The sequence below is a fragment of the Bos indicus x Bos taurus genome, chromosome 8, assembly GCF_003369695.1.
Source record: "Bos indicus x Bos taurus breed Angus x Brahman F1 hybrid chromosome 8, Bos_hybrid_MaternalHap_v2.0, whole genome shotgun sequence".
Classification (NCBI taxonomy): domain Eukaryota; kingdom Metazoa; phylum Chordata; class Mammalia; order Artiodactyla; family Bovidae; genus Bos; species Bos indicus x Bos taurus.
This window is the reverse complement of record NC_040083.1, coordinates 36,030,606-36,056,715: the sequence shown is the minus strand read 5'-3', so window position 1 is coordinate 36,056,715 and position 26,110 is coordinate 36,030,606. Positions and strand designations below refer to the sequence as shown.

Here is a 26,110-nt window from a genome sequence, read left to right as displayed (position 1 = left end):
AACATTTCCAAATTGCTAAAAATAATCTTAAAAAAATAAGGTTTAAATACTTTACTAGAATCACAAATTTTCATACAAATGTACTTATATATGACAGTCACATAGAAAGCTATTTCAAATGTATTTGCTTTATGGGGAGCTAGCTGGATAAAAGCAGATGAGATGGGAGGACCCTAATCAGCTGGAAGGAAGGACAATATAAATCCACGTGCATGTCTATGTCAAGTGACAGTTTCCTCCAATTTCTTATTAATGTCTTCATCAAACACATAAAGATTAAGTCAAACCAAACAACTCTCATTGCTTCCTTTTAAGGGGTTTGTTCAGGAAACTTTGAAGGTGAAAACATCCAAAAAAGTTTCTAATAAACTTTACTTATTGCATCTTCGTAATACGTTTTCTACATGATAGCACTAGTGATAAACCATGTGAATAAGAGAAGATTAAAATTATTAAAGACCAAGAAATCAATCTGGTTTTGCTTCCCATATGAATATTCCTCCCAAATTACTCAACAGTCTTTGGGCCTTTCATCTGAATTTATGTGAACATACACAAGCATGTGCACATATGCATATATTTTAGTACACATTACAGTACATATAAACATAGTCTTCAAGATTCCTTTCAACTCCAAAATCTAGCTTCTCCTAACTGCTCTTTTTTCCCTAATGTCTTATTTTACCTAACAGATTTTACTCTCTTCTTTACCCTTACAAATATTTAAAATTCATTTCTTTTACAACCCATTCATAGAGTTCAATTATCTACACTTCACAGACTATAACTTCTACTGTCACCAATTGGGCTTCCTGGCTCTCGTGTGTTGAAACTGGCATTCATGTTTTATTAGAATGGATACCAATGAGCTCATCTGTGAATAAATGACCTTATCTGGGGTTGTATGTCCTGGACTGTGGCGGCATCTCTAATGGGGTGGATCCTTACGTGGCTGTTGCTCCACACTCCATGGGATTCACTGTTTCTAACCAGCTTTTTCATTAGCTTCTGAGTTCTAAGTATTGTACTACAGAAATAGTGCTAGAATTCTTATCTTATACAGAAAGCTGATCTAGCTCTTCTTCCCACCATCCTATTTAATATAGAGCTGTGTCATATGGGAGAGTTAAATCACCAGCCCAGTATCATATAGTCCATTTGGCTATTATCTCGGTTTATAAGATTACAAATTGTCTTTTATCTGGAGGTTCTCTCTTTGTTTTCAGTACCTGGAAATACCTTTCTTGTTTATAAGCCTAACCATGCATTTAATTTTATTTTCAAATATTTTATCAACATCTCTGTGCGGTTATAGAGGGACAGAGAACATTCTATATTGAACATAGCTTGTCATAATGACAAGAAATGTACCTCACACCTGACTTGCTTGTTTTTAAGTAGCATTCTGTTATACAAAATTCAAAGATCTTTATCTACTTGGTCAATATTTCCCCTAAGACTTAGTAAGACATTTCTATTACTTAAAACATATTTTAGGATGTATACATAAATCTTTTCTAGGCTTCTCAGATTGATTAATTCTGGTACTAAGTAGATCTTAAAGGAAATGTTTTCGGTTTTATTAAACATACAAAGAAAATACATCCCTCAAAGCTGGGGGAGACAGAACGGAGGAGAAATGTTCTTTATATATGTTTCTCTAAGATTATTTAATTATGGCCTGTTCTTTCTAATTCTCATCTGAAGACTCTTCTCCTAAATTGTGGAATTACGCAAAGTGAATTTCAAAGCAATACAAAGGCAACAAATGAACAAATGCAGGTTTGTATGAGGAAGGAAGAAACAAAGGCACAGTAGAGTTCACCCAGAAATATCAACTATGGCTGAAACCCAGTTAGGCTATGTCCTTATCTCTACGCAGAAGAGCAAACTGTATGTGTTTTATACAACAGAATATTATTCATCACTGGCCTTTCTTCTTTTCCACTGTCATTCTAAAGGAAGTCTTGAAAGCAGACACACCACACTAAAGAGCTGGCCAATCATCTCATGCTTTGGACAAACTGCATAAGCCACATGGCCGGAAACACAGAAGGCATATTCACTGTTTCCAATCCCTTTGCACCAACAGATATTAGTTCAAGAAATATGAAATCATGAAGAAAACTAGTTTTTTGACATAAAAAAGGTATATTTGTCATTCATGATTCTTTCCATTAATAACTAATCATCTTTAGGTAGAAGATATCCCTTTAACTTTACAAGCATCAATGTCAGTTTTGGTAATTTGCAAAAGTAGTTGCTGACCTATATATGAAAAATCCACACAGGAGTGAAGTTAACATGCAAAAGAGTAACATAACCTGCTTGCTTTTGAGATTCTTTACCAAAAATCAAAATGGTATCTGACATTTGCAATCAATATTTCTTTAATTTTTTTTTCTGTCCCTGACTAGCAGTTTTTAAGTCTTATGAGAGAAAGCACTGACTATCTATTTAAAGTTTGACCCTAACAAGTATTTGACTTCAATATATTTCCCAATTAAGTGTCATGACAATGCTAGTCTTTTCAATGAGCCTACAAAAGAATACTTGGGGTACAGAATTTGAACAGTGACACAAGCAGCAGCCTTGTACTTTAATACTTACCACGTAAAACTGTGAGTCTGGTGGACACACTTATTTCTCCCACGTTATTCGAGGCCACACATTCATAAATGGCCTCATCACGTGGAGTCCGTAAGGGCTGTATTCTGAGAACTGATCCAGATCCATCGTCAAACTCTATTACCTATTAGAGGAAACAAGAGCTGTCACAGGTGTTGTCACTATCATCTACCTTTCAGCTAAACCTCCTAATGCGGTGGTGGACCAGCCACTAGGCTCACAGTAAACTCAGAAGCATTTTGTGACTACATTTTGATACAGTGATGAAACAGAATAATTGGTCTCATGTAATGAATCCTGTACTGAACAATGAAAAGACATGAAACTACATATGCAAAAAATGTAAATTTCTTGTCACTACAGAAAACCATCCAGGGTTTACTCATGAAAATATTCCAGTATGTGTTATCTAGGGCATTGTGATCCTGGTATTAATTTTGCAAGAAACGTGCTGCTGTGATGGGTAAACTTCTTAAATTATTCTGTCTTTGATAGTACAAATGCACATATGGATCCGTTTAGTAACTGAAATATAAGGTGAAGAGATAATGTATACCACCACTGATAGCTATTCTGCTTTAAAATGTCTCATCCTAAATTGTATAGATGAGTGAACCATGAAGAGAAACTGCATAAATCTAGTACTTAGGCAGCCAATGAGATGTCTTTCATAGCCCAAGAGACTGATGGCATGCATTAATTTTGCAATAAATCATTCCAGTATTTGTTCTAGCTTAGCATTTCCTGCATTTTTAGGGCATTCTTGCTGCAAAATGGAGGCTTGCTTCAGCAAGCAGAAAATTAATGTTCTAAACAGTAAGCCTGAATTCACTATCATTATGGACTGTACTCTGAAACAGCTATGAAATCTTAGGTATTTGTCACCAAATTCAAATAGTACTTTTTAAAAATGATGATGACATTGATATTGATGATATGATGATGATATTGATAATTACATGATAATATGAAGATATTGATAAATATGTACACAAAACTATAGTCCTATACTTTTCTATAACTATGATGGGTTTTTTTTTTTTCATCTGTTCACTGAGATTCTGTATTTTTTTCCATTTCCCTATGAATAATACATCCATGTGCTTAAACTGTGAATAAAGAATGCCTTGTAAATATATTTACAAGATGCTCAGTCTCAGATTTTGTGTATAAGTGTCAACATATGGGGAAAAAGGGATTGAAAGTTTTTAAAATATATCCATTTCAAGTCCTTTTCACATTCCATTTATGTTCTAAATTCACAGAGATAGCCAAATGTCCCACTTCGCAATGTACCAGAATTTAGTTTCAACTTTATTAAAAATATCACACATTTTAGAATGAATCTACTATGCATCTTGGGAGAATAAAGTTCCAAAGTTACTTTGAGACTGAATTTTTTGTCAAATATGCCATAATTTAATATATACGTGTGTGTGTGTGTGTGTGTGTGTGTGTGTGTGTGTAGTGAGAGAACTCCCTTGGCTTAATGTAGAGAAGGGTTTAAACATTTTTAATACTAATTTCAATTTGTTTTTTTTGGTCTTATTGAGAAATATCTGCCATACATCACTGCATAACGTTTAAGGTGTATAGAATGAAAGTTTGATTTACATATATGGTGATATGATTACTATAATAAGTTTAGTTAACATCCATCATCTCATATAGATATAAGAAAATAATTTTTTTTCTCCTTGTGATGAGAACTGAGTATCTAATCTCTTAATAACTTTTGATTCATTGTTACCTGTCATTGTACAATTACATTTCAGAATTATTTCCTAGGCTTAGGCCTGAATAGTTCAACAAATGAACTGTATACCCCATATTAGCACCCCATTAGGTGCTAATGTTGTAATTTCCAATTTGAAAATCCTGTTTAACACCTGGTATTGATTATAGCATCTCTAGGCCAGATGCTAGATTTGCCAGTGGAGACGGAAGAGGTAACAAAATCAGTCCCACTCACACTCTCACTGGCTTTAGAAACCAGTGAAACCAAAAAATACAATATACTGTTACAGATACTAAAGACTCACAGCCCAAGACTCGATGTTATTTGATGTATCTGCTTTGTGTTAAAACGATTAACTTTTTCTGGATGTGTTTATATGATGCTCATTAGGACTTATGTACTGAGTAGAATTCGTGCATTGAAATGTTTACTATTATAACTTAATCTTTACTACAAGAGTTTGTCAAGAAGTCATCATTACTAGCAAGCCTGATGTCAAAATTCTCTTTGACAAAAAAGTTCAATTTAATTTAAACTAAAAAGTCTATGTGCACCAGAAGTTACATACATATACATCTTTTTCTATCTGATGTAAGAAATGTTTCTTAAAGATTAAGATATTCTTTTATGTTTAAATCAGTATAAATATTTGATCTTCAAACAAACACAATTTTAAATTTATCATTTGTAAATTACTGTCCAGATTTCAGTTTTACCAGCATAATTAATTAGGCCCTTTATGCATTTGGTCCATTTATTTCTCTGTGAAAACTGTTGAAAAATGAGTAAAATCTCAATGTTCTGAGTTTTGTAGCTGCTATATTTCTTTTAACTGGGAATAACTTTAATTTGCCAAAATGTAAATTAGGCTATGAAGTAGACCAGAAACTCAGGTAGGAGGAACTGAGTGTTATATTAAGTATTAGCTGGAGTTCCCAGTACCCTGTAAGAACCAGTCTATAAATTACAAGCATGAGGTTGCAGGCTTCTTCTAATTTTCTTCTGTGCAGCTTATCACCTATTTTACTCCTCCAGAATGAGTAACTTTATACATCATAAGGCTCCTTCAAAACACCCCCCAGAAACTATATCTGATGTATGTTTTACCATCTTCAGTGCACTGAGCTTTCTTGAGTAAATGCAACTGATTTCTTCAACAGGTTTATCAACTATCCACCTGTTTGAGTATGTTTCTTCCTGAGCAGTACTTTACACAAACACACTGGAGCAAAAGTTCTCATTCTAGTCCATGCTACTTTTAAAACACAGGTGTGAAGTATAGTGGATAACTAAACTTGCTGCCCAGTATCCATTCTCCTTCCAGATTACAGGAACTTGAATTCCCTTTAGGAAAACACTGCTCCTTCATTTCAAACCACAGGGTTGAATGGAACTGACTTCATTGCCAGAAACAGAGGTAGATTCTGATTAACTTAGTCAGCCTGTACCATCCAGCTGTTCATAAGGAATGGTTCTGGGATGAACATGTAACTCAGAAAGATCCAATAGCAGAGGAAATTCACACTCATCCTCTAGTCTTGGATGTGGGAGGATGGGAGACTGCATCTTGCCATCTTAAGGGGAAGCAGTCTGAAAATGAGGTTACAGATGGATGCTAAGGACACTATTTGAGCCCTGATACAAGTAGGACAACAGTCAGTCTTATGAACCCTCAAATTCTCTTTTTGAAAAAGTCAGAGCCATTTAGAGTGAACTTTTCCATCCCAAACAACATAATGAATGACACATCTCAGTGATTATAACACCTTGTATCAGTAAAACAAGTAACATACAAACCAAAACTCCAGCAGATACCTTCTTCCCCCAGAGAAACAGAACAATGGACCTAATACCTCAAATCTCTGATTGCTGACTTTCTTTCCTTTTTTGTTCCAGACAATTTTAGGTCTTGGGTCTCCTGTAGCTTGGCAAATGAAGGAGGCAACTCCGCCAGAGACCCCTGTCTGGTCAACAGGAGTTCGCGTAAATCTTGGAGGTGCTAAAATAAAAAAGAAATAGACATCATAATTAGATGGAAAATTGAAACACAGATTATTATCTCACCGCAGTGCTCTCTCCACAGCCCTCAACCCTATTTCAGTCAATAGAGATAGAATACACATATAAATATACCGGGATGACAAAATCAGGAAAGCACCTTTTAATTTGAGGGTAGATAAAAGGGGAAGGAGGTAACTTTCCGGTCAAGTTATCTGTTAGCACTTTTAATGCTGAAACCCGTATTAAGGCAGAGATCCAATAACATTCGAAAAGCAACATCATGCATTAATTTTTATTACCAGTATTAAAAAAATCCAATTTGTCCTCTGTAACAAAATGAGCTCATCAATCAAAGTGAGTAAAATTTTAGCTCTTTGCTTTGATGCCGCTATCAGGACGCTGCCAGAAAGCAGCAAACACTGCTAAGCTATTAAAATAAGTGACATTTAAGAGAAATTCTAGGAAATTTTAAAGAGACTGGAAATACAGCCCTGAGTTAGAAGGTTTAGCAAGAAACAGAAATAGGAGAAAATGGTACAGTGACTCTAACCCAGATATGGTGTGCTGTCTTACTTGAAACTTAACTCCACAATTTGCATAAAAAGATGAGTCAAGAAGTCTCCAAAGTCATAGCAAGGAAAATAATTTCTATAAAGAAAAATGTACACTTCAAGACTCTAGGACAAAAGGCTAAAAGTGTGAGGTTTTTGAATTGCCCTCCATCTCCTTTAAATGTTCCTAATATTTACTTTCCTTCTTAAAATCTGCTTGTTATCCATCTTATATTTCCAGGTATAGAAATTCATTAAATGAGAATTATATAAAATGTAGATAAATGCTTATGGACTAAATATTCACCATATATCTTATTTACAAAGATTATAAATATACAAATGTCAATTTGGGTATTTATAGGGATCAATAGATCAGCTATGGCATAATCATCAAATAGCAAACGTTATATTTATAAACATGCCATGAGAAGTACTTATGATTCAATGGTAAGCCAGAAAAGCACCACACAAAATTACACATGAGGGATAGCAGGTAAAGAAAAACGCACCCCAAAAGAGATGGCACAAAATATGCTAAAATATTAACAATGGTGGCTGGGGAGAGGTGTTCTAATTATTTTTCCTCCTCTTCACATTTTTCTTGCATCCTTGAGTTTTTACAATTATGTTATAGTTGGACATTTTTTAACTCAAAAACATTTTACCTCACTATTTTATTTTCTATTTTCTTATCCCTATGATCAAAGAAAAGAAGAATTTTCTCTTCTCTCTGGTCGTAGTCCACCTGTACGTCATTGAGGTAAGGTTTTAAGTAACCATAGCTAATGCTTATTTTGAAAACTCTCCTTAGATTTTGAGAAAGAGGAAAATAGCAAAGTCCATCACTGTTTGCTCATCACCACTATTTTCTCTGCCGTTTTCATGTTTCCCATGTGATGCTCCTGCTGGCCCAATAATGTGTGTCCTGACCCTCATCTCAGTTTTCCTTGAGTCAGGGAAGCCAGATTGCCCTCTCAGCTCCAGTGGGCTACAGTTCACAGGGTCGCAAAGAGTCAGACATAACTGAAGTAACCCAGCGTGCTCAGGCGCGCGCACACGCACGCGCACATACACACACACACGCATCATGTTGAGATGCAAAACTTTCCTCTTACTTAACTATAAAAATATGAAGTGTGAAATCAATAATTTTGCAGAGATCCCTTTAAGGTTTAAGGTATTAACTTCCACAATGAGGCAAAGAATGGAGAAGTGATGGGCGTGGTGTATTTGCAATGCTGATAAAGGAACATGGATCTCCACTTCATCAGCAAATTCAACTTGATGATAGTAGCTCTGGTGAAAACCAGGCCCCCATTTGTTCAGAAACCCTAGGAATGAAAGCGAACTCTGACAATGCTGCTAGATATCACATCCAGGAGCATCTCAGGGTAGCTATACAAACTAGATGATTACCAGAACTGCGAGTAATGTTTAAGGTGATTTCAAATTGACTAACAGTGAGAGGAACAAAAAATACAGTATACTGATGTCAACTGTCTGTCACGAAGAAAAAAGTTATTAAACTTTTATGGTTTTCATTCTGCTGTTCCAAACAATGTAAATGGATAATAACCACATGCTTGTCAGCATATAATATGGAAATTACAACTATGGAATTGAAATTCCTATGGAGTTTTCCCTGAAAAAAACATATTGCATTGCTATATTAAGTGATAAAACAGTATCATTTTTAGGTACTTTATTTTTCAAACTCCATAGCTTAAAAATTGGAAAACCAATTTTAATAACCCAATCTCCCATTTAAGTTGAAATCTCTTGTAAGAATGTATGGGCTGGGCAGAGGGTTGTTGTATACAATATTGCATACATTGAAATAATCAGAAAGTGAATAAATAAAGATGGTAGGATGCCATTTTTCCTGCACTGGGATTTTTTTTTTTAAAGGGATAGTATCCTAGTTTTCATCCTAATTTGGAAATTATGAAAATCTGCAAAGAGGTAATATTCTGCCTGCCAGTGCAGGAGATGTGGGTTCCATCCCTGGGTCGGGAAGATACCCTGGAGAGGGAAATGGCAACCCACTCCAGTATTCTTGCCTGGAGAATCCCCATGGACAGAGGAGCCTGGAGGGCTACAGTCCATTGGCTCGCAAGAGTCAGATATTAGCGACTAAATAACAACAACAAATTATTCAGCAAAGTGCTTCCTAGATAATGAGCCAAATTTCTATAAAACTTATAAGTCTTACTTCTAAATGGAAAGCAAAGGAGGCAAGTTACCATTTTCTCAAAAAGAATGTTCAGATGTGTTTTTCATTTTCTGGTCATACCTTACAGTTCTCAGGCAAACACTGAGAAGCTTAAGAATCTACCAAAGATATGATCACTGGATGCTACTATAAGCATTTTATTTATTTTTAAATTTAATTGATAATTTTTAAAAAATTTTTATTGGAGCACAGTTGATTTATAATGTACTAGTTTCAGGGGTATAGCAATGTGATTCAGTTCATATACATATAACTACTCTTTTTTACATTCTTTTCCCATATAGGTCATTACAAGGTACTAAGTAGAATCCTGTAAGAATTTTATTTCAAAAATTGACGTCAGTAGAGTTAACCTAATGAGTTGTGAACATTTTTTTGGGGGGGTAACAGAATATGTTTCAAATCTGGGACTGTTTCCCTATATCCCACTACCTACAACTGTAGTGACGCAGCATTCTTCAAAAAACAGCCCTGAAAGCATGAATTCACCTCTAACTCACTACTAACGTTGTGTGGTTGGAATGTAGTTTAATAATGATTTTAGTGCTGTTTTATTGTATAGAGGGCATCATACTAATCATATCAAGCATATCAAGCATTTGCACACAGAATTTTTATTTCAATTTTTTTTCTAAATATAGAAATATTAGTTTTCATAGACAAGAAAATCATCACTTTCTCTGGGATCTGATGTCAATTTTTCTACATTTGTCCACCAAATCCAAACCACAGAATGGATAAATACGATTACTCTATGATACAAAGTTAAGATTCTAGATAATATAGTAAATCCTTTCAGTAAGCATGTCTGTAGCATCCTAGGATGCTAATACTCTTGGTTGGTCAGCCCATAACAGTGACACCGTCAATGTTAGGCAGATGGCCAAAAAGTAAGAGGTGAGAAAGAAAGGAGAGTAAAGATAACTCTAGCAAACACTGGAGGCAAGAAAAAATCTTTATTCCCAGAGGAATTTAACAACACAAAGCACCTACTCCCCCTTCTCTGTATCTCTGCTTAATAGAAGAAACTAAATGTATCTTCTGGCTTCTTTTGTCATGGATATACTCAAATTTAAGTCATGCTCCGACTTAAATCCTCCGAAGGTGGGAAGAAATAAAAGAGAACCCAAGTAAAAGAACAAAACAAAGAATTCCACCGCAAAGTCACACAATAGGTCAGCCTCAGGTCTGAACAATGAAAGTCCAAACGATTATCCCATGAAATACAACCACAAATGCTATAGTTGGTTTAAGAAAAAGAGAAATATCAGGAGTGTAAAGACAGTGAAAGGAAAGGAAAGGAAAGTCGCTCAGTCGTGTCTGACTCTGCGACCCCATGGACTGTAGCCTACCAGGCTCCTCTGTCCATGGGATTTTCCAGGCAATAGTACTGGAGTGGATTGCCATTTCCTTCTCCAGGGGATGTTCCCGACCCAGGGACCAAACCCAGGTCTCCCGCATTGTAGACAGACGTTTTACCGTCTGAGCCACCAGGGAAGTCTATGAAAGACAATGAGAAAGATATTAAATTTTACAGTTTCTGATATTCAGATAGGCACTCTTCCATTTTTGTAGCTAACTGCCATGGCTATCCACTTAGAGCTGCCAGCACTGTGCATGTCTGCTCAAGATGGTTCTGACAAGTGAGGAGTATTATGACCTTTTATTAAACTAATGCCAAGCAGAGGTCAAATTACTGTTAGACCCAGAAAGTTTATTTTCTAAATGGAAAATAGACAAGCCAAACATGCATATGAGTCAGACCAGAGGCATGGTGGATATTCTAGAACATGTCTGCCATGCCCACGTGTTGTTCAAAGACTGCATTCCTGGGATGCATTCACAGAACAGACAGGAGCTCCAGGATTCCAGTAGATTTTTATTTCCTACACAGCTCGAGATGAGCCACAGGCTGCTGCTTTTTTTCTTCAAGAGGTTAGACTGCTTTACAGTACAAGCAATGCACAGCGCCCTTAATGCAATTATTGTGACATGCTGATGCTCTATCAGGTCTACAGTGATTAGGCTTTCTGAAGACAAGACGATAAGCTCAAAGAACACTTCAGGTGTTTAAATTCAGGAGATCCTACCAAAACCAGCAAATTGCCTTTGACCATCCTAAACAAACTGCACTATCGAGGACAAAACTTCCCTTTAGTACGTTATGTTATACAGAGCTAGATATTAGCTGGGGAGAACCATTGAAATCCCCTAGCAACATCCATGGAAGGAAAGGATTTATGAAAAATTCTTAAAGGTTAAGAAAATGACTCAGATCTGTGGTAACTTGATTGGCAAACTGAGAATCGTCTCTAAAGCAGGCCCTTGCAAAGGGCCACGTGCTACAAAATTGAAGACATGAGCCAATGGTGCCATTTGTCTAATTTAATTCTAATGAATAAGCCACTTCTGCAGACATCAAAGAAATATGTCTGTCCAATGGGAAACAAAAGTAACAGCATGTAACTAATTGGCTTTGTTTCCTTCAGCTGATTAACATTTCCTTAAAAAGTTTTGTTTTTAAAGGCCCATTTGTCATAATAATGTACTTAAAATCTTGAAAGGGGAAGGTTAATAATGTTATTAAATGATACTGAGGGAGAGGATGAGGAAATGTTTAGTTAAAATAAATAGGCAGTCCTGTCTCTAGGAATCCACTTCCTCCCTAAAAGTTGTCTGTAGAATTTATGAGCCTGTCAGCTGACCTCATCTCTGTTCTTTCTTTCTCTGGAAGAATAAGGCTGAGAGCTCTGAAAGGAAGCTCAGGAAGGGAGATCCAGACGTGAGTGAGAAATGCAAAGCACAGGAGGTGAATCTGGGATGATGTTAAGAGCCATGGCCGGGTCTGAAGGTTTAGGGGGAGAAGAACCATTCTCATAGGGTTTACATTCCTGACCAGCCATAATACACTCTACCATCACTGACCCAAACATACAAAATGGCCAAAGTCTGTGTGGATGATGGATTTTCTGTTACTACTCATTGGAGTAGATAGGAAATACGGCCAACATAGCAGTACAACTGCAGAGGCTCATGACAAGGGAAGAGAGGGAAGGTCCCAAAGTTGATGCATAACTCCTTAGAGAGCCAGAATCCTGGCACAAGACACCAGGCTGAACTGGTTTCTATAGCAAATGTTCTTCTACAAGCAGATCTCTGGGAACATCTATTTTATCAAAAGGAATCTGAATAGGGTCACCTCTGACATCCATGGCCAGGATGGACTTCAAAGACTATCTTTGAGTCATCAATGAAATGCAAGAGACCTGGGTTCTATCCCTGGGTTGGGAAGATCCCCTGGAGAAGGGATAGGCTCTACCCACTCCAGTTTTCTTGCCTGGAGAATCCGATGGACTGTATAGTTCATGGGGTCACAAAGAGCTGGACATGACAGAGTGACTTTCACTTTCATTTTTTTTCTTTCTAAATATATGTATTACTATAACACTTTCTATTATTCTATAAATTAAGAGTAATGGTATAATCTTATAGGACTATGGAAGAAATTGTACGTAAGATATATAAAACATTTGGTCCAGTGCTTAGAATTCACTGAAGAGTAGTTATTTCTTTACCCCATTTTGATGTATAATGCTCCTTAAATCATATTTAAAAGCTAAAATATAGTGGAGTTGTATTAAAAAGAAAATACCACAGATGGCTCAAAAACAGTCTTTGAAGGTCCACCCTGGCCATGGATGTTAGAGGTGACCCAGTTCATATTCCATGTGATAGAAGAGATGTCCCCAGAAGTCCTGGTTTATGTAGAAGATCATCCGTTCTAGAAACCATTCAGCTTGGTGTCTTGTGCCAAGATTCTAAGAAATTCCAAGCACTGAACTGAATGTCTTACATACCTTATATGTAAGGTTTTCCGGAGTCCTGTGAGATTATACCATCAGTCTTACTTTATAGAATAATAGAAAGCTGTAGAGTACTACATACATTTAGAAAGAAAGAAAGAGGCAGGGAGAAAACAGGGAAAAGAAAGGAAGGAAGGCTCACTGAGGTTTACAGTGAGTCATGTACTTTTGATCTAATTGTGAAGTCCTGATATTTTTGCTGTGCCAAATTAGAAGATGGAAAGTCACAAAGATGCTACACAGACAATATAGTATAACTCAATTTATTGCATATTTTCAAATCAAGTCTGTTTTAGTTAACCATAAGAAGTATATTGGCTGTTTTCTCAAGGATTTAGTGAGTACCTTGTGCTTTATTACAGCAATTGTTTTTCACTTGATAAGTGAGAAAGTTCACTCAGAATGTCTATGGGTGTTCTTTTTCCTCATTTCTAGTAGCCAGAGTACATCATGAGAAACGCTGGGCTGTAGGAAGCACAAGCTGGAATCAAGATTGCCGGGAGAAATATCAATAACCTCATATATGCAGATGACACCACCCTTATGGCAGAAAGTGAAGAAGAATTAAAGAGCCTCTTGATGAAAGTGAAAGAGGAGAGTGAAAAAGTTGGCCTTAAAGCTCAACATTCACAAAACTAAGATGATGGCATCCAGTCCCATCACTTCATGGACAATAGATGGGGAAACAGTGGCTGACTTTATTTTGGGGGGCTCCAAAATCACTGCAGATGGTGAATGAAGCCTTGAAATTAAAAGACACTTACTCCTTGGAAGGAAAGTTATGATCAACCTAGACAGCATATTAAATACTTCATCAACAAAGGTCCATCTAGTTAAGGCTATGGTTTTTCCAGTAGTCATGTACTGATGTGAGAGTTGGACTATAAAGAAAGCTGAGAGCCAAAGAATTAACGCTTTTGAACTGTAGTGTTGGAGAAGACGCTTGAGAGTCCCTTGGACTGCAAGGAGATCCAACCAGTGTCTCCTAAAGCAGATCAGTCCTGGGTGTTCATTGGTAGGACTGATGTTGAAGCTGCAACTCCAATACTTTGGCCACCTGATGCAAGAGCTGACTCATTTGAAAAGACCCTGATGCTGGGAAAGATTGAGGGCAGGAGGAGAAGGGGATGACAGAGGACAAGATGGCTGGATGTCATCACCAACTCAGTGGGCATGGGTTTGGGTAAATTTCAGGAGTTGGTGATGGACAGGGAGGCCTGGCGTGCTGCGGTTCATGGAGTTGCAAAGAGTTGGACACAACTGAGTGACTGAACTGAACTCAGTAGCCAATTGAAATCAGGAATAGATTAAGTATGAAGCCTGGGCAAAAGACAAATATTAAAGCCACAAAATTCATAAATAAATCACACAAGCTCCAAGTGTAGTATGGTAGAATATTTTTGTACTGTTCTGCATATACATTTAATTTGTTCATGATGGCAAAAGACAAGAAAATTCTTGACACCCATTCCCTCTCTTCCTTTTCTAGGCATCTCAACAATATATTCTATGCATGTCTAGACCATTAATTTATTACGGTTTCAACTCCCAATCCCTGGCCACTAAAATAGCTACTACAGTATTCTCCCACCAGATAGAGATGCCTATGCCTCTATGACTATCAGTATTTAAGGTAACTAAAGATTGATATGTGTACAACAGAAAGGAAGGGGAGAGGGAGAAAGGAAAGGAAGAAAACAAGACAGGAAGAGACTTGATTTCATGAAAAGGTATCTCCCACTTGAACTTTTCCTCAATGCCAGGTGGTCCTTATTTCTGATGTCTGAAAGATTATCTAGCAACATCTCCAAATCATTATGTTGAAAACACACCATGTCATCTGTGTTCCCAGTCCTACTTCTCTTCCTAAGTTTCCATATGCGTTCGTGGCACTCCCATTCCCACCAACACCCAGCCCTGAAGCCTCAGCCTTTTGTCTTCTTGGAAATCAATATCTCACATCACTGCCGATCCTTCTTTTCCTTTTCGTTCTTTTTCTTTTAGTTTTAAATGCATCTATGACTAAAGCCCTTTTCCACTCAAAATAACTAAACAAACAAGCTTTAACAACTTCCTGTTGGCAAATAAACCAGAAATTTTGTTGGCCTTTAAGAACTTTTAGAGCTGTTGCCAACCTATTTTTCCAAATATGTTTCCACCATTGCTCATCAAGAACCTAAAACCCTGCCCTGATTCCTTGGTACAAGCTGTTTCCTTGCATAAAATGCCTTCTCATCCATTTAAAACTTACAGAATTTACCCATTTTTCAATCTCTAATAAAATATTTTGACCTCTTCTTTGATCCTCCCATGTGGATAAGATTCACTATCCTTTAAACTTTCTTATCATACCTTCTGTATCTCTTCTATGAGTTTAAGCAGTCTATCATTTATTACAGCTCTTTTATACATATGTATTTCTCTCTCTGTACATTAACTGAATCCTGAGAAAAGCTTCTGTGATCTGGTCAACTCTGAAGTCTCATTAACTCCTAGTCACACCAAGCACATAGTAAGTGTTCAATACATACTTAGAATTGATAAAGGGCTTCCCAAGTTACTGTATCCTCTAATCTGTACATTTTCAGTACTTAAGATGCCTAATACTGTTATAAACATGATAACCCTGCTTTCATTTGATTACATTTGCTTAGAGCTTGATAAATTAACTGAAAAATACAAACTTCACGTAATATATTGTACACTGACACGGCCAAGCACTGATGTGACACAGTGGAGACTAATGGATCCATACCAGGCCGTGAGGTTGCAAAATACAGCACATCCAAACTACAGAGTCATGCACCCTACTGCAGGACTCGACGTGTGAACTGAGTAATGGACTGAACGCACTGAATGTAACACAGTGGGTCTCACCTCACTCAGGAATATCATTTAACCTCACTGTTATCACAGAGCTCTTCTATTTTCTGCCCTTTTTGTGCTTTTTTTTTTAAAATAAATTGTCCTTATTGTTCTGAATGTACATTCTTAATATAAGTAAATTAGAAAACATAAATTAAAGGAAGGTGTTTTAAAGCTTTCTTCCAATGGTTTCTAATGTTTCCTGTGGTCATCCCTTTGATGAATGAAGATTTTTGTTATGTCTGCTCTCTTATACTTTCTACAAAAGAGATTAATGCACTGTATGATTACTTTATACTCTTTTTACTTAAAATATATTGTGAACATATGTATGCCCATAATTATTTAAATAGAAGAGTATTTTATAGTATAAAGCATACAGATATATTTTTATTTACTGTTAAACACTGAGGTTGTTTCCAATTTTTTAATGTTATAAAAACACTTAAGTGATTATTCTTATAGTTATATCTCTATACATATGTCATTCTTATATGTAATTCATTTCTACATATAAAACTCACAATCATGATGAATTCCTATATGTAAAATTAAAAGATTAAAAAAATTCTACATTTCTAAGATGTTTTATAAATCTCAACACATTATCATAAAAAACCTCATTCATAGGAGGAATATATATGAGTGTCTAATTACCTAGACCATTGCTAAAGCTGAAAATTATCACTTACTCATTTGCAAAATTTTTATCCTTTTTAGTTAAACAGAGGGATATAAGGCAGAGGTCAGAGGGTGGAGAGTTTAGAGAGGAAGAAACTGGAAAATTTACACCTTAAAAAAGAATCCTCTTCAGATACTCCTCAAATCCTGCCTTTTCCATTTCCCCTTGGGACAAAAGAACATATGAGGAATTCTTAGTGGTGAATACTCAAAGGCCAATGAAGAAAGAGGACAAGGAAGAATATCTATCAAACTGACACTACTGAAAGTAGTTCTTCAATGTTATAGAAAATAATTTTTGATTTAAGACAATCAAGATATGAATTCCACTTTAATCTTTTAAATTGTTTTCCAAATAACAATTGAGATGAGGTTTCACATGAATTAGTCAGTGCAGAGTAGTAAAATAAGTTTCTCATTTGTCCTATTTCAAAATATATTAATACCTGGGCGATAAACACTTGTTTTATAGCCGTAAAAGTTGTGTGGTCTCATCACTGTATCTCATTATTTAATATACAGCCATGGGATATAATGACCAAAACAAAGAATCCCCTACATTCACCGTGTTAGAGCCATAAAACATCTCTGAGCTACTGACATTCTTAGTAAGATCGACCATACACTTTGGTATAAGACACTGTAGACACTGGTTTAGCAACACAAACTTCAGAAAGGTAGTACCAGTGCTCCTGAATCCCTCTTAGAATCAGTGGAGCCATTCTTACCATTCCTTATGTCAGACTCATGCATCCTTAATGAAAGGTTGTTACCAGCAGCACTATTTAGATGTTCACTTAACATTTTCCACTTCAAGCCTCCAGGTTCACATACCATCTACTTACGCATTCAAAATACACAGACTGTGTATCCATCTTTGTTCAATGGAGTGATAAAGGCCCATATACTGACAGACAAAGTCATGCAATCTCTGCTCATTGGTAAAGATGTAGGTGAATAACACATTATTTACTGTTTTCTTTTTTTTTCACCTTTCCTCTAAATGGTAATGTACTCACAAGGTTATTTAACACAGACACTATATTTAATAAAAAAGAAACTCTTAGCATCTTAGCATCTTTTCATAGTTAAGTTTTCAAATCAGATTCATTTACATCATTCACTGCTCATTTACTCATTAATCATAACTTATCACATCAGCTGTGCTGATCATCATTAAAAGTAATCATTTATTCTTCCTTCTAACCTGATGCTTATCATGTATCTTCAAACTGGATCATACCGGAAAGGTAATTGGTTTATTTAAAAAGGAAAATGCAAAGATATAATTAAAGTGGCAAAGAAAGGGATAAATGAAAAAACAATGTCATCATTGGCATTTTTTTCTTCTAATTCTTTCTCAGTTTTATGTTACTAAATTCCAGAATACAGATTCTATTACCTCCCCTCTAACAAATTTCCAGTAAGTCAACTATGTCAATTTTGTTTTATTATTAAGGGGAACTACAGCGAGAAGGCAATGGCACCCCACTCCAGTGCTCTTGCCTGGAAAATCCCATGGATGGAGGAGCCTGGTAGGCTGCAGTCCATGGGATCACTGAGGGTCGGACACGACTGAGCAACTTCACTTTCACTTTCCTGCATTGGAGAAGGAAATGACAACCCACTCCAGTGTTCTTGCCTGGAGAATCCCAGGGATGGGGGAGCCTGGTGGGCTGCTGTCTATTGGGTTGCACAGAGTCAGACACAACTGAAGCAACTTAGCAGCAGCAGCAGCAGAGTGATCTGTGTACTGGCTTCAGTTTAGAGACCAGTAGCAAACCAGTTCCCCAAAGAGACCTATTGCTGCCATTTAAGTGTTTAGCAAAGTGTAAGCTTTGAGCTGGTATGAACTGCTATAACTCTCATCTTCCAATCAAAGTGTGACGTTACCACAACTGGCAAAGATCTGGATCAATTTTTTGTAGGATAGATACATCTTCCAGGAATAAATGTGACCACAATCTTTCATCTATCAATTTCATACTGGTAAGTTAGCAAAGTAGTTTTGGAAGTAAATAGCTGAAATATTCCCAGGTGCTAAACACAGAAACGGTATATGTGCAAACACATGTGCATACTTTCAGTTAGTGGTAAAACAGATTGCAAAATGATTTTCTCTCCTTACTGGGGAAATTTAGAAGCAGTATCATAAGAAAACCTTGTTCATAGACAAAATAGCATCTCTACAGATGCATGGTCTTCGTATGTTACAGAAGCACTCTGTCTAGGACAGAATATTGTAGAAAATGAGCTGCCTGTGTTTTTATTACAAAGGCGATGTTAATTATAATGTATAGGGAGTTTTATAACAAATATGACAGTATTTCCTAAAGAAAGTCCATAATTAATACTACCTTCCAAATAAATGATGCGATGATTTTTAAGTGTTCCCAAAGATGAAACATTTAAAAATTTCATTGTTTAAAAATATTTTCTTCCAACTCAATGTTTTATATTAAGGGGTACTGTCATTTGTTAATAAGCATGTAGACACATAATGGATAAATAATATAAAAAAGAAAAAGAAAAATGATGAAAAAGTTGACTTGCCTATACACCAGAATCGTTTGACTAAAACTAATTTTAAAAATGCTTTTAAAAAGTTCAACATTATTCAAATTTGAACCAATACTCTGCTAGAGATCAAGGTATTCTAAGTTTAAGAGGCTTATGTTATAGCTTCATTCTGTATGATGCCTAGCATATTGTAGATATTTGATACTTTTTAAATAAAGTACAATTATTTCAGTCATATGGATAATTTAGATATGAATCTATGTCCTTCCATTATTTTTTTTAAATTCACTTCTCTGTAGACTCAAAGCCAAAAATTACTTGGCAATGATCTGCAGAATTCCAAACATACTCATTCAATATTAGGTAACTATTAGAACCAGTAACAATTTGTAGGATAATAAAAATACTCATCTGATATCCTTCCAACTGAGCACATGTAGCAAGCAAAAGAGTGGCATTTATTTTCCATATTATATCATTCTTCCTAAAATAAAAACATTTTTAATAAGAGACAGAAATTAACACCCATACAAGCAAGTTGAATATGGGGAAAGTGTTTCTTCCATAAAATGTCTCACTGAGCTTAATCTTGCTAACCACGATTGATCTCTGCATTCTGAAATAGAGTAGCCTGTCACCCGCCCATTCTCAAATTCTCCCCAGTGAGCTATTTGGGGGTACAAAAGATGGAAAGATGACAACTGGCTCTATGCTAGGCTGTGAAGTCATGTACCGGCAAGCAATGATAATAATAGATGATCACCCAGGGCCATGGACTGGCCCCGTCCACACAGAAAACTCAACTTGACGTTAATTGGATCCTGGCAAGACAGAATAGGGTACAATTCCTTGGTTTGTAGATGAAAATAAACCTTTAAAGAACTTTAATAAAATGAGTCCAAAATGGAACAGAGTATAATACAATAATGCAATTTATACTTTTTTTTTATATGCTACATCTCTGTCAAATAACCCTATCAGCATTTCCATGACAGCATGCCAAACTGAGGAGGAAATGTCTCACTCTTGCTGCCTGTGAACTGAAACACATACATATCACACATTCAGAAAACCAAGAGGAGGGGGAGGGACCTTTTCTGTCCCATCCTCATTGAAATCTGTTATGCTCCAGCCAGTCCTTTTGTTCCCATTTTCCAAACAGCATCAGATTTATTTACATAAATATCCATCTCACCTCTCTTGGTTAAAAGAAAAAAACAGATAACACTTGAATCTAGATACAAGGTAATACTACTCAGATATTCTGGAATTTCAGTTGAATTAACCTTCAAATATCAAGTCCCTGATTTGTATCCCTGGGCAGTACAGCCCCTGGTACCAGCTAATTTTGGTGCAGATTATGCATGCTTTTCTAGAGAATACATTCTCTGAGCCCCAGAAAGATGGGAGGTATTCCAAAAGAGCATAGACAGTGAGGATCTTTATTTGCCAACTGACTGCCCCCGCACCCCCCCCCCCAACTGCCCAAAACTCTGTTAATTCTTTAATTTACAGCTCAGGGTATTAAGGAAGAAAACAAAGGGTTTTCCCACACAGAAATAACCTTTTGGAAAAAACCTGCAAATGAGATTTTAATCACACTATTTACCAGTTATAGACTGCACGCAGAAATAAACTGAAACACTTCCACCGCAGCTTTTTTTTTTTTTTCTATTTTAACTGTTGCAGGCAACATCACAGCAATTTAAGTTGGTTTTCTGACAAATTATTAGGACACTTATTTTAGAAGGAAAATCAACCAATAATTACTGCCCTGGCACATGGCTATTGTTCAGAGTAGAAGCAGAAGCTGTGCCTGACAGCTGATGGGTGCAGTCCCCTGCTATCCTTAGAGCACATTTGCAGATACCCAGGGCCTCTTGCCAGACGGAGGCATGTAGTAGCCACTCTTTCCATCCAACAGAGCTGCACTGACCAGCCGGTGCTGAGAACAATCAAAGGACACCATTTCAGGACCTCCTACAAGGTTGGGCCTAGCTTCAGAAGCTAAAAATACTGTTTTATTTATTAACAATTTCAACTGAGCAAAAGCCACGGCCTTTGAGCATCATACCAAAATATCACGGTGTAATACTAAGCACTTCAAGTTTTAGACACATGTCTGAAAGTGTTTTCATTAATAATTCCAGATCATTATGGATGGAAGAAAATGTTTCTTTTGTATTTGTATACAGGAGCATTTGTGAATACACACCAGGCCACATGTGAGCACCTCATTTTCCAGAATTAGAAAAAAGGCCTATAGATTTTCCTGAGATAAGCTTTCAAGCACCAAATGAAAAGATAAAGGCTCCAGGATGCCAAAAGTTAAGAGATGCAGACTAATTCCTACCCTGAATCATTACATAACTAGCCATAGTCCCTAATGTAATCAAAGGAAATGTTGCTTTAAAGTTCTTTGTAGGACCTTTGTCAAAGTTTGCTGTCTGAAGTCTCTGGGAACCTAGACAGAGTGCCAGCTGCTTTTGAGGTGGATCTAAAAATGCCGTGAAAGTAGATCTTTCAAAGCCGAGAGGGGAAAAACAAAAGAGGAGTCTAAAGGAATGGGCCACAATTACTAAATAAATATGTTATCAGTCACTCCAATTCATCAGATAAATGGAGTCTGGGCCTGTCAGAGTGCCTTTCGAAGGCAAAATAAACTACAGAGAAAGATAAAACTAGTGTTTAAAATCTGCAAGACTCTTGAGTCCCTTGGACTGCAAGGAGATCCAACCAGTCCATCCTAAAGATCAGTCCTGGGTGTTCATTAGAAGGACTGATGCTGAAGCTGAAAGTCCAATACTTAGGCCACCTGATGCAAAGAACTGACTTATTTGAAAAGACCCTGATGCTAGGAAAGATTGAGGGCAGGAGGAGAAGGGGACGACAGAGTATGAGATGGTTGAATGGCATCACCGACTCAATGAACATGAGTTTGGGTAAACTCCGGGAGTTGGTGATGGACAGGGAGGCCTGGCATGCTGGAGTCGGACACAACCGAGCAACTGAACTGAAAATCTGCAAAGCAAAGCAAAGCAATCCCAACACTGATAGAGACTGAAGTAAAAATGGAAAGCATCTAGGAATACAGACATCAATTTTGAAAGAGCTGATATGAAGGCTTATGCTCCCCTTTACCACCCAGGCAAGAGTCTTAACCATCCAACCGCCCCCACCAGTGCCGTGAACTCTCTCATGCATTCCCACACAACGTGTCTGCCTTAAGAATCCCCATTCACTTCTGCAGAGTGCCTTCCCCCCTTCCCATGCTGAATGCTTGAGCCTTGCCTGAGAAAATCATAGCACTGTAAGGGCTGGAGCCAATGCCAACTCATGATCTACAGCTTCCATGGGACTTGTGTCACCTCTCAATCATCTGCCCACCCTTCACCACTCTCCGGAAGTCTGCCCGGCACTGGCCTCCCTCCTCCATGAGATTGATGCTCTCACCTCCTACTTCAACAAGAGAAAATAACACCACCCAGTGTGAACTTGATGGCAGCCACATCCAATCTGCTGTACAAGAACTTCTAACACAGAGACAATTCTTCCTTTCAGGCCCCAATTGCTTCACTTGTTTTTTCACTTCCCCTCTCACCATCATAGACAACTTGCTATATCAAATGTCGCTGCTGTCTACACAATCAACATCTTCAGTCTCTCCCTAATAGCTACCTCCCTTTAGAACAGGATCTCTCCCCACTGATACACTGAGTCAAATCCTTCTTTCTTTGTGGGACTGTTCTGTGCATTACAGAAACGTTAGCAAAATCCCTGGGCTCCAGTCAGTAGATGTTACTAACACTCTTTCCCCCTAGTCATGACAAGGAAACACTGCCTAAGTCCCCTGGAAGGACTTTCTATGTTTTAGAACCAACAATGTATTATATCTCAAGTCTGTTTCTGTTTTGTTATATTTATTTGTTTTATTTTTTTAGATTTTCACGGGGAGACGGAAGTGAGGAGGGGTGAGACAGAGGATTAAGAGGTACGAACTATGTACAAAATAAAAACTACAGGAATATAACATCCAGCACAGGGAATGTGGTCAATATTACATAGTAACTTTAGCTGGGATATAATCTACAAAGTTTTGAATCACTACATTGTACATCTGAAAATGATATAATATTGTAAATCAACTATAGCCCCCCAAAAGTATTGCACCCCAGGAATCTCCACAATCCCTAGAGAAACAGGAAGGCTGGAGCCTAGCTCAGACCTCGTCAGTCAATAACTCCCCACCCTGTACTACTCCACTCCTTTAAATATCCCTGCTGCTGCACAGTTCCCATGGCTTATGGTCTGTTCGTCTTCTCTCTCCCCTGCTAGTCTGCAAGACAAAATAAAGGCATGACCTATAAAGCACTCCTTAATACATAACTCCAACCAAAGATTACGCCTCAACTGAAATTTATTAAATTACTAGTGATTTCAGGAGATTCAATATACGTACACCTTTTGTATATGGATATATTTTGCTTATGGTCAAAATGCAGCAAACAAATACATATGAGTTAGGTACCTACTTAAAGAAATTATTTACTAAAGTCTATGAATATAAGCCAGGGCACAGATTTACATATATACATATATATATGTATACATACACACAGATAGATACACATACACAAATATATATGTATGTGTGTATATATATTATTCTTTCTTTCAAATTCAAATACTAAAGGAAATTCTAAAAGATTTTCACTTCTTCATAAATACTAAGGCTTGTAATAAAGAAAAAGTATCTTAATGAAATAACCAATACTCATGCTTGGTAAAAACAAACTTACTACATGAATATGGTAATTGGTTTCCCTTCCTATATACTTAAATGCATCCTTGGATTTTAGCCATGAGGACAGTATTATTATTCAAGACCATTAACCTGCAAGGGCAGCTTCTAAAGTTGATCATGGTGTGTGACACCATTAGTTCTCTCTTCTCTCTCTTATTTTTTTCCCTGTTAGGTGTTTTACCGGCAGTATTTTTATCAGTCTTTCTGGCAAGATTTTTTTTTTTTTAAGTAAAACAACTTTACAAATGTGCACATAGAACACTATTAATTTATTCAAGATTCCTAATCATCATTTGGAAAGGTAAGTAGAATTATATTAGCTATACAATCCATGGCCAGAATACTGGAGTGGGTAGCTGTTCCCTTTGCCAAGGGATCTTCCCAACCCAGGGATTGCACTGCAGGTGGATTCTTTACCAGCTGAGCCACAAGGGAAGCCCAATATGCAAGTAATGAGAATCAAATTAAATAATCAATAGTTTAAAAAAACAATTAAGGAAAGATGAGAACGTGTTTGTCATCAACTTATAAAGCCAGTCTAGTTAAGAAAGTACTCAATTCTGTGTTTAACCAAAATGCATGGAAGGTTTGTGTGTAAGGAGATTTCACACATGTTGTTTTTCCTAAAGCACCTAAAAAATCTACAAATACAATCTCTGCTTTACTCCTCTGACCCTGCAGGGAAATTTATGAGTAGAATGCATACTTTAATGGAAGAAAGGCTAATGTGGCTTTGGGGACCGGAATTTATTGTTATTTAGAGTTGAAATAGCAAAATGATCAACAATACAATTTTCTTTTAAGTGCAAAGTGACCCCCTCACTCCCAAATTATAAAAAAAAAAAAAAGCAAATTCCAGAAATAGTGTGGTTTTACCCACTTTAGATACTGCATTTCTAAACTTTAAACTTTAAGCAACAATAATAGGAATATGAATGCATACATACCAAAACATCAAGAGGATTGAAAAGCTCTGAAAAGAGTCAATGATGAATGAGCAGATATATTTCCATCAATACCAAATGGGCCTGAAATTCCATATACATGAACTTTTTCAGTTTTCACATTTCTTTGACTCCCTGGAGCATGAACACTCTTGACACTTTCTATCCCCTTGAAATTATTTTTCTTCCTTTTTATAATATCCCTTTCACCCATCTGTTTTACATATCACATCTTTGACAGAACTTCTTCATCTCTTGATAACTTTTAGTTAACAAGACCCCTTGTTTTTGGTCATCCCAAACTCACACAATCCCTTTAACTGACAGAGCTGTTCAATTAAAGTACAGCTGCAATCATGCCATGATCCTGCTCAAGAATCTTCAATACCTCCTCATTCAGTCTCAGTCCAGTCACTTAGCTGTGTCTGACTTTGTGATACATGGACTGCAGCATACCGGGCTTCCCTGTCCATCACCAACTCCCAGAGCTTACTCAAACTCATGTCCATTGAGTCAGTGATGCCATTCAACCATCTCATCCTCTATCGTCCCCTTCTCCTTCTGCCTTCAATCTTTCCCAGTATCATGGTCTTTTCCAATGAGTCAGTTCTCACATCAGTTGGACAAAGTATTGGAGCTTCAGCTTCAGCATCAGTCCTTCCAATGAATACTCAAAGATTGATTTCCTTTAGGATGGACTGTTTGGATCTCCTTGCAGTCCAAGGGACTCTCAAGAGTCTTCTCCAACACCACAGTTCAAAAGTACCAATTCATCAGCACTCAGCATTCTTTATAGTCCAACTCTCACATATATACATGACTACTGGAAAAACCACAGCTTTGACTAGACAGACCTTTGTTGGCAAAGTGATGTCTCTGCTTTTTAATATGCTGTCTCTGCTTTTTAATAATGCTGTCTAAATTGGTCATAGTTTTTCTTCTCACTACTCACTACTCCTCATTACTGCCTACTAAATATATGGCCAGAAGTTTTGTTGAAAGAATTAAGTAAACCTAATCTTATATGTTGGAGAAGGAAATGGCAACCCACTCCAGTACTCTCGCCTGGAAAATTCCATGGACGGAGGAGCCTGGTAGGCTACAGTCCATGGGATGCAAAGAGTCGGACACGACTGAGTGATTTCACTTTCTTTCTTTCTATAGTTCCTTTTGGAAAGGGAAATGGCAACCCACTCCAGTGTTCTTGCCTGGAGAATCCCATGAATGGAGGGGCCTGGTGGGCTTCAGTCTGTGGGATTGCAAAGAGTCAGACACTACT

The 26,110-nt window shown here is 37.0% G+C and overlaps 1 protein-coding gene across 44 annotated transcripts in view; it reads right to left on the bottom strand.

The window, feature by feature from the left end:
* PTPRD (protein tyrosine phosphatase, receptor type D) overlaps positions 1-26,110 on the bottom strand; it is a 2,534,232-nt gene that overhangs the window by 345,435 nt on the left and 2,162,687 nt on the right. For 23 of the 44 annotated variants that reach the window (XM_027549255.1, XM_027549273.1, XM_027549258.1 and 20 more), the window contains 2 exons: positions 6,217-6,365; positions 2,611-2,752 (listed from right to left, as the gene is read on the bottom strand). In XM_027549255.1, coding sequence (XP_027405056.1) covers positions 2,611-2,752; positions 6,217-6,365 — 291 coding nt within the window. The remainder of the gene's footprint in view (positions 1-2,610; positions 2,753-6,216; positions 6,366-26,110) is intronic. The other 21 variants (XM_027549289.1, XM_027549257.1, XM_027549277.1 and 18 more) reach the window with 1 other exon arrangement.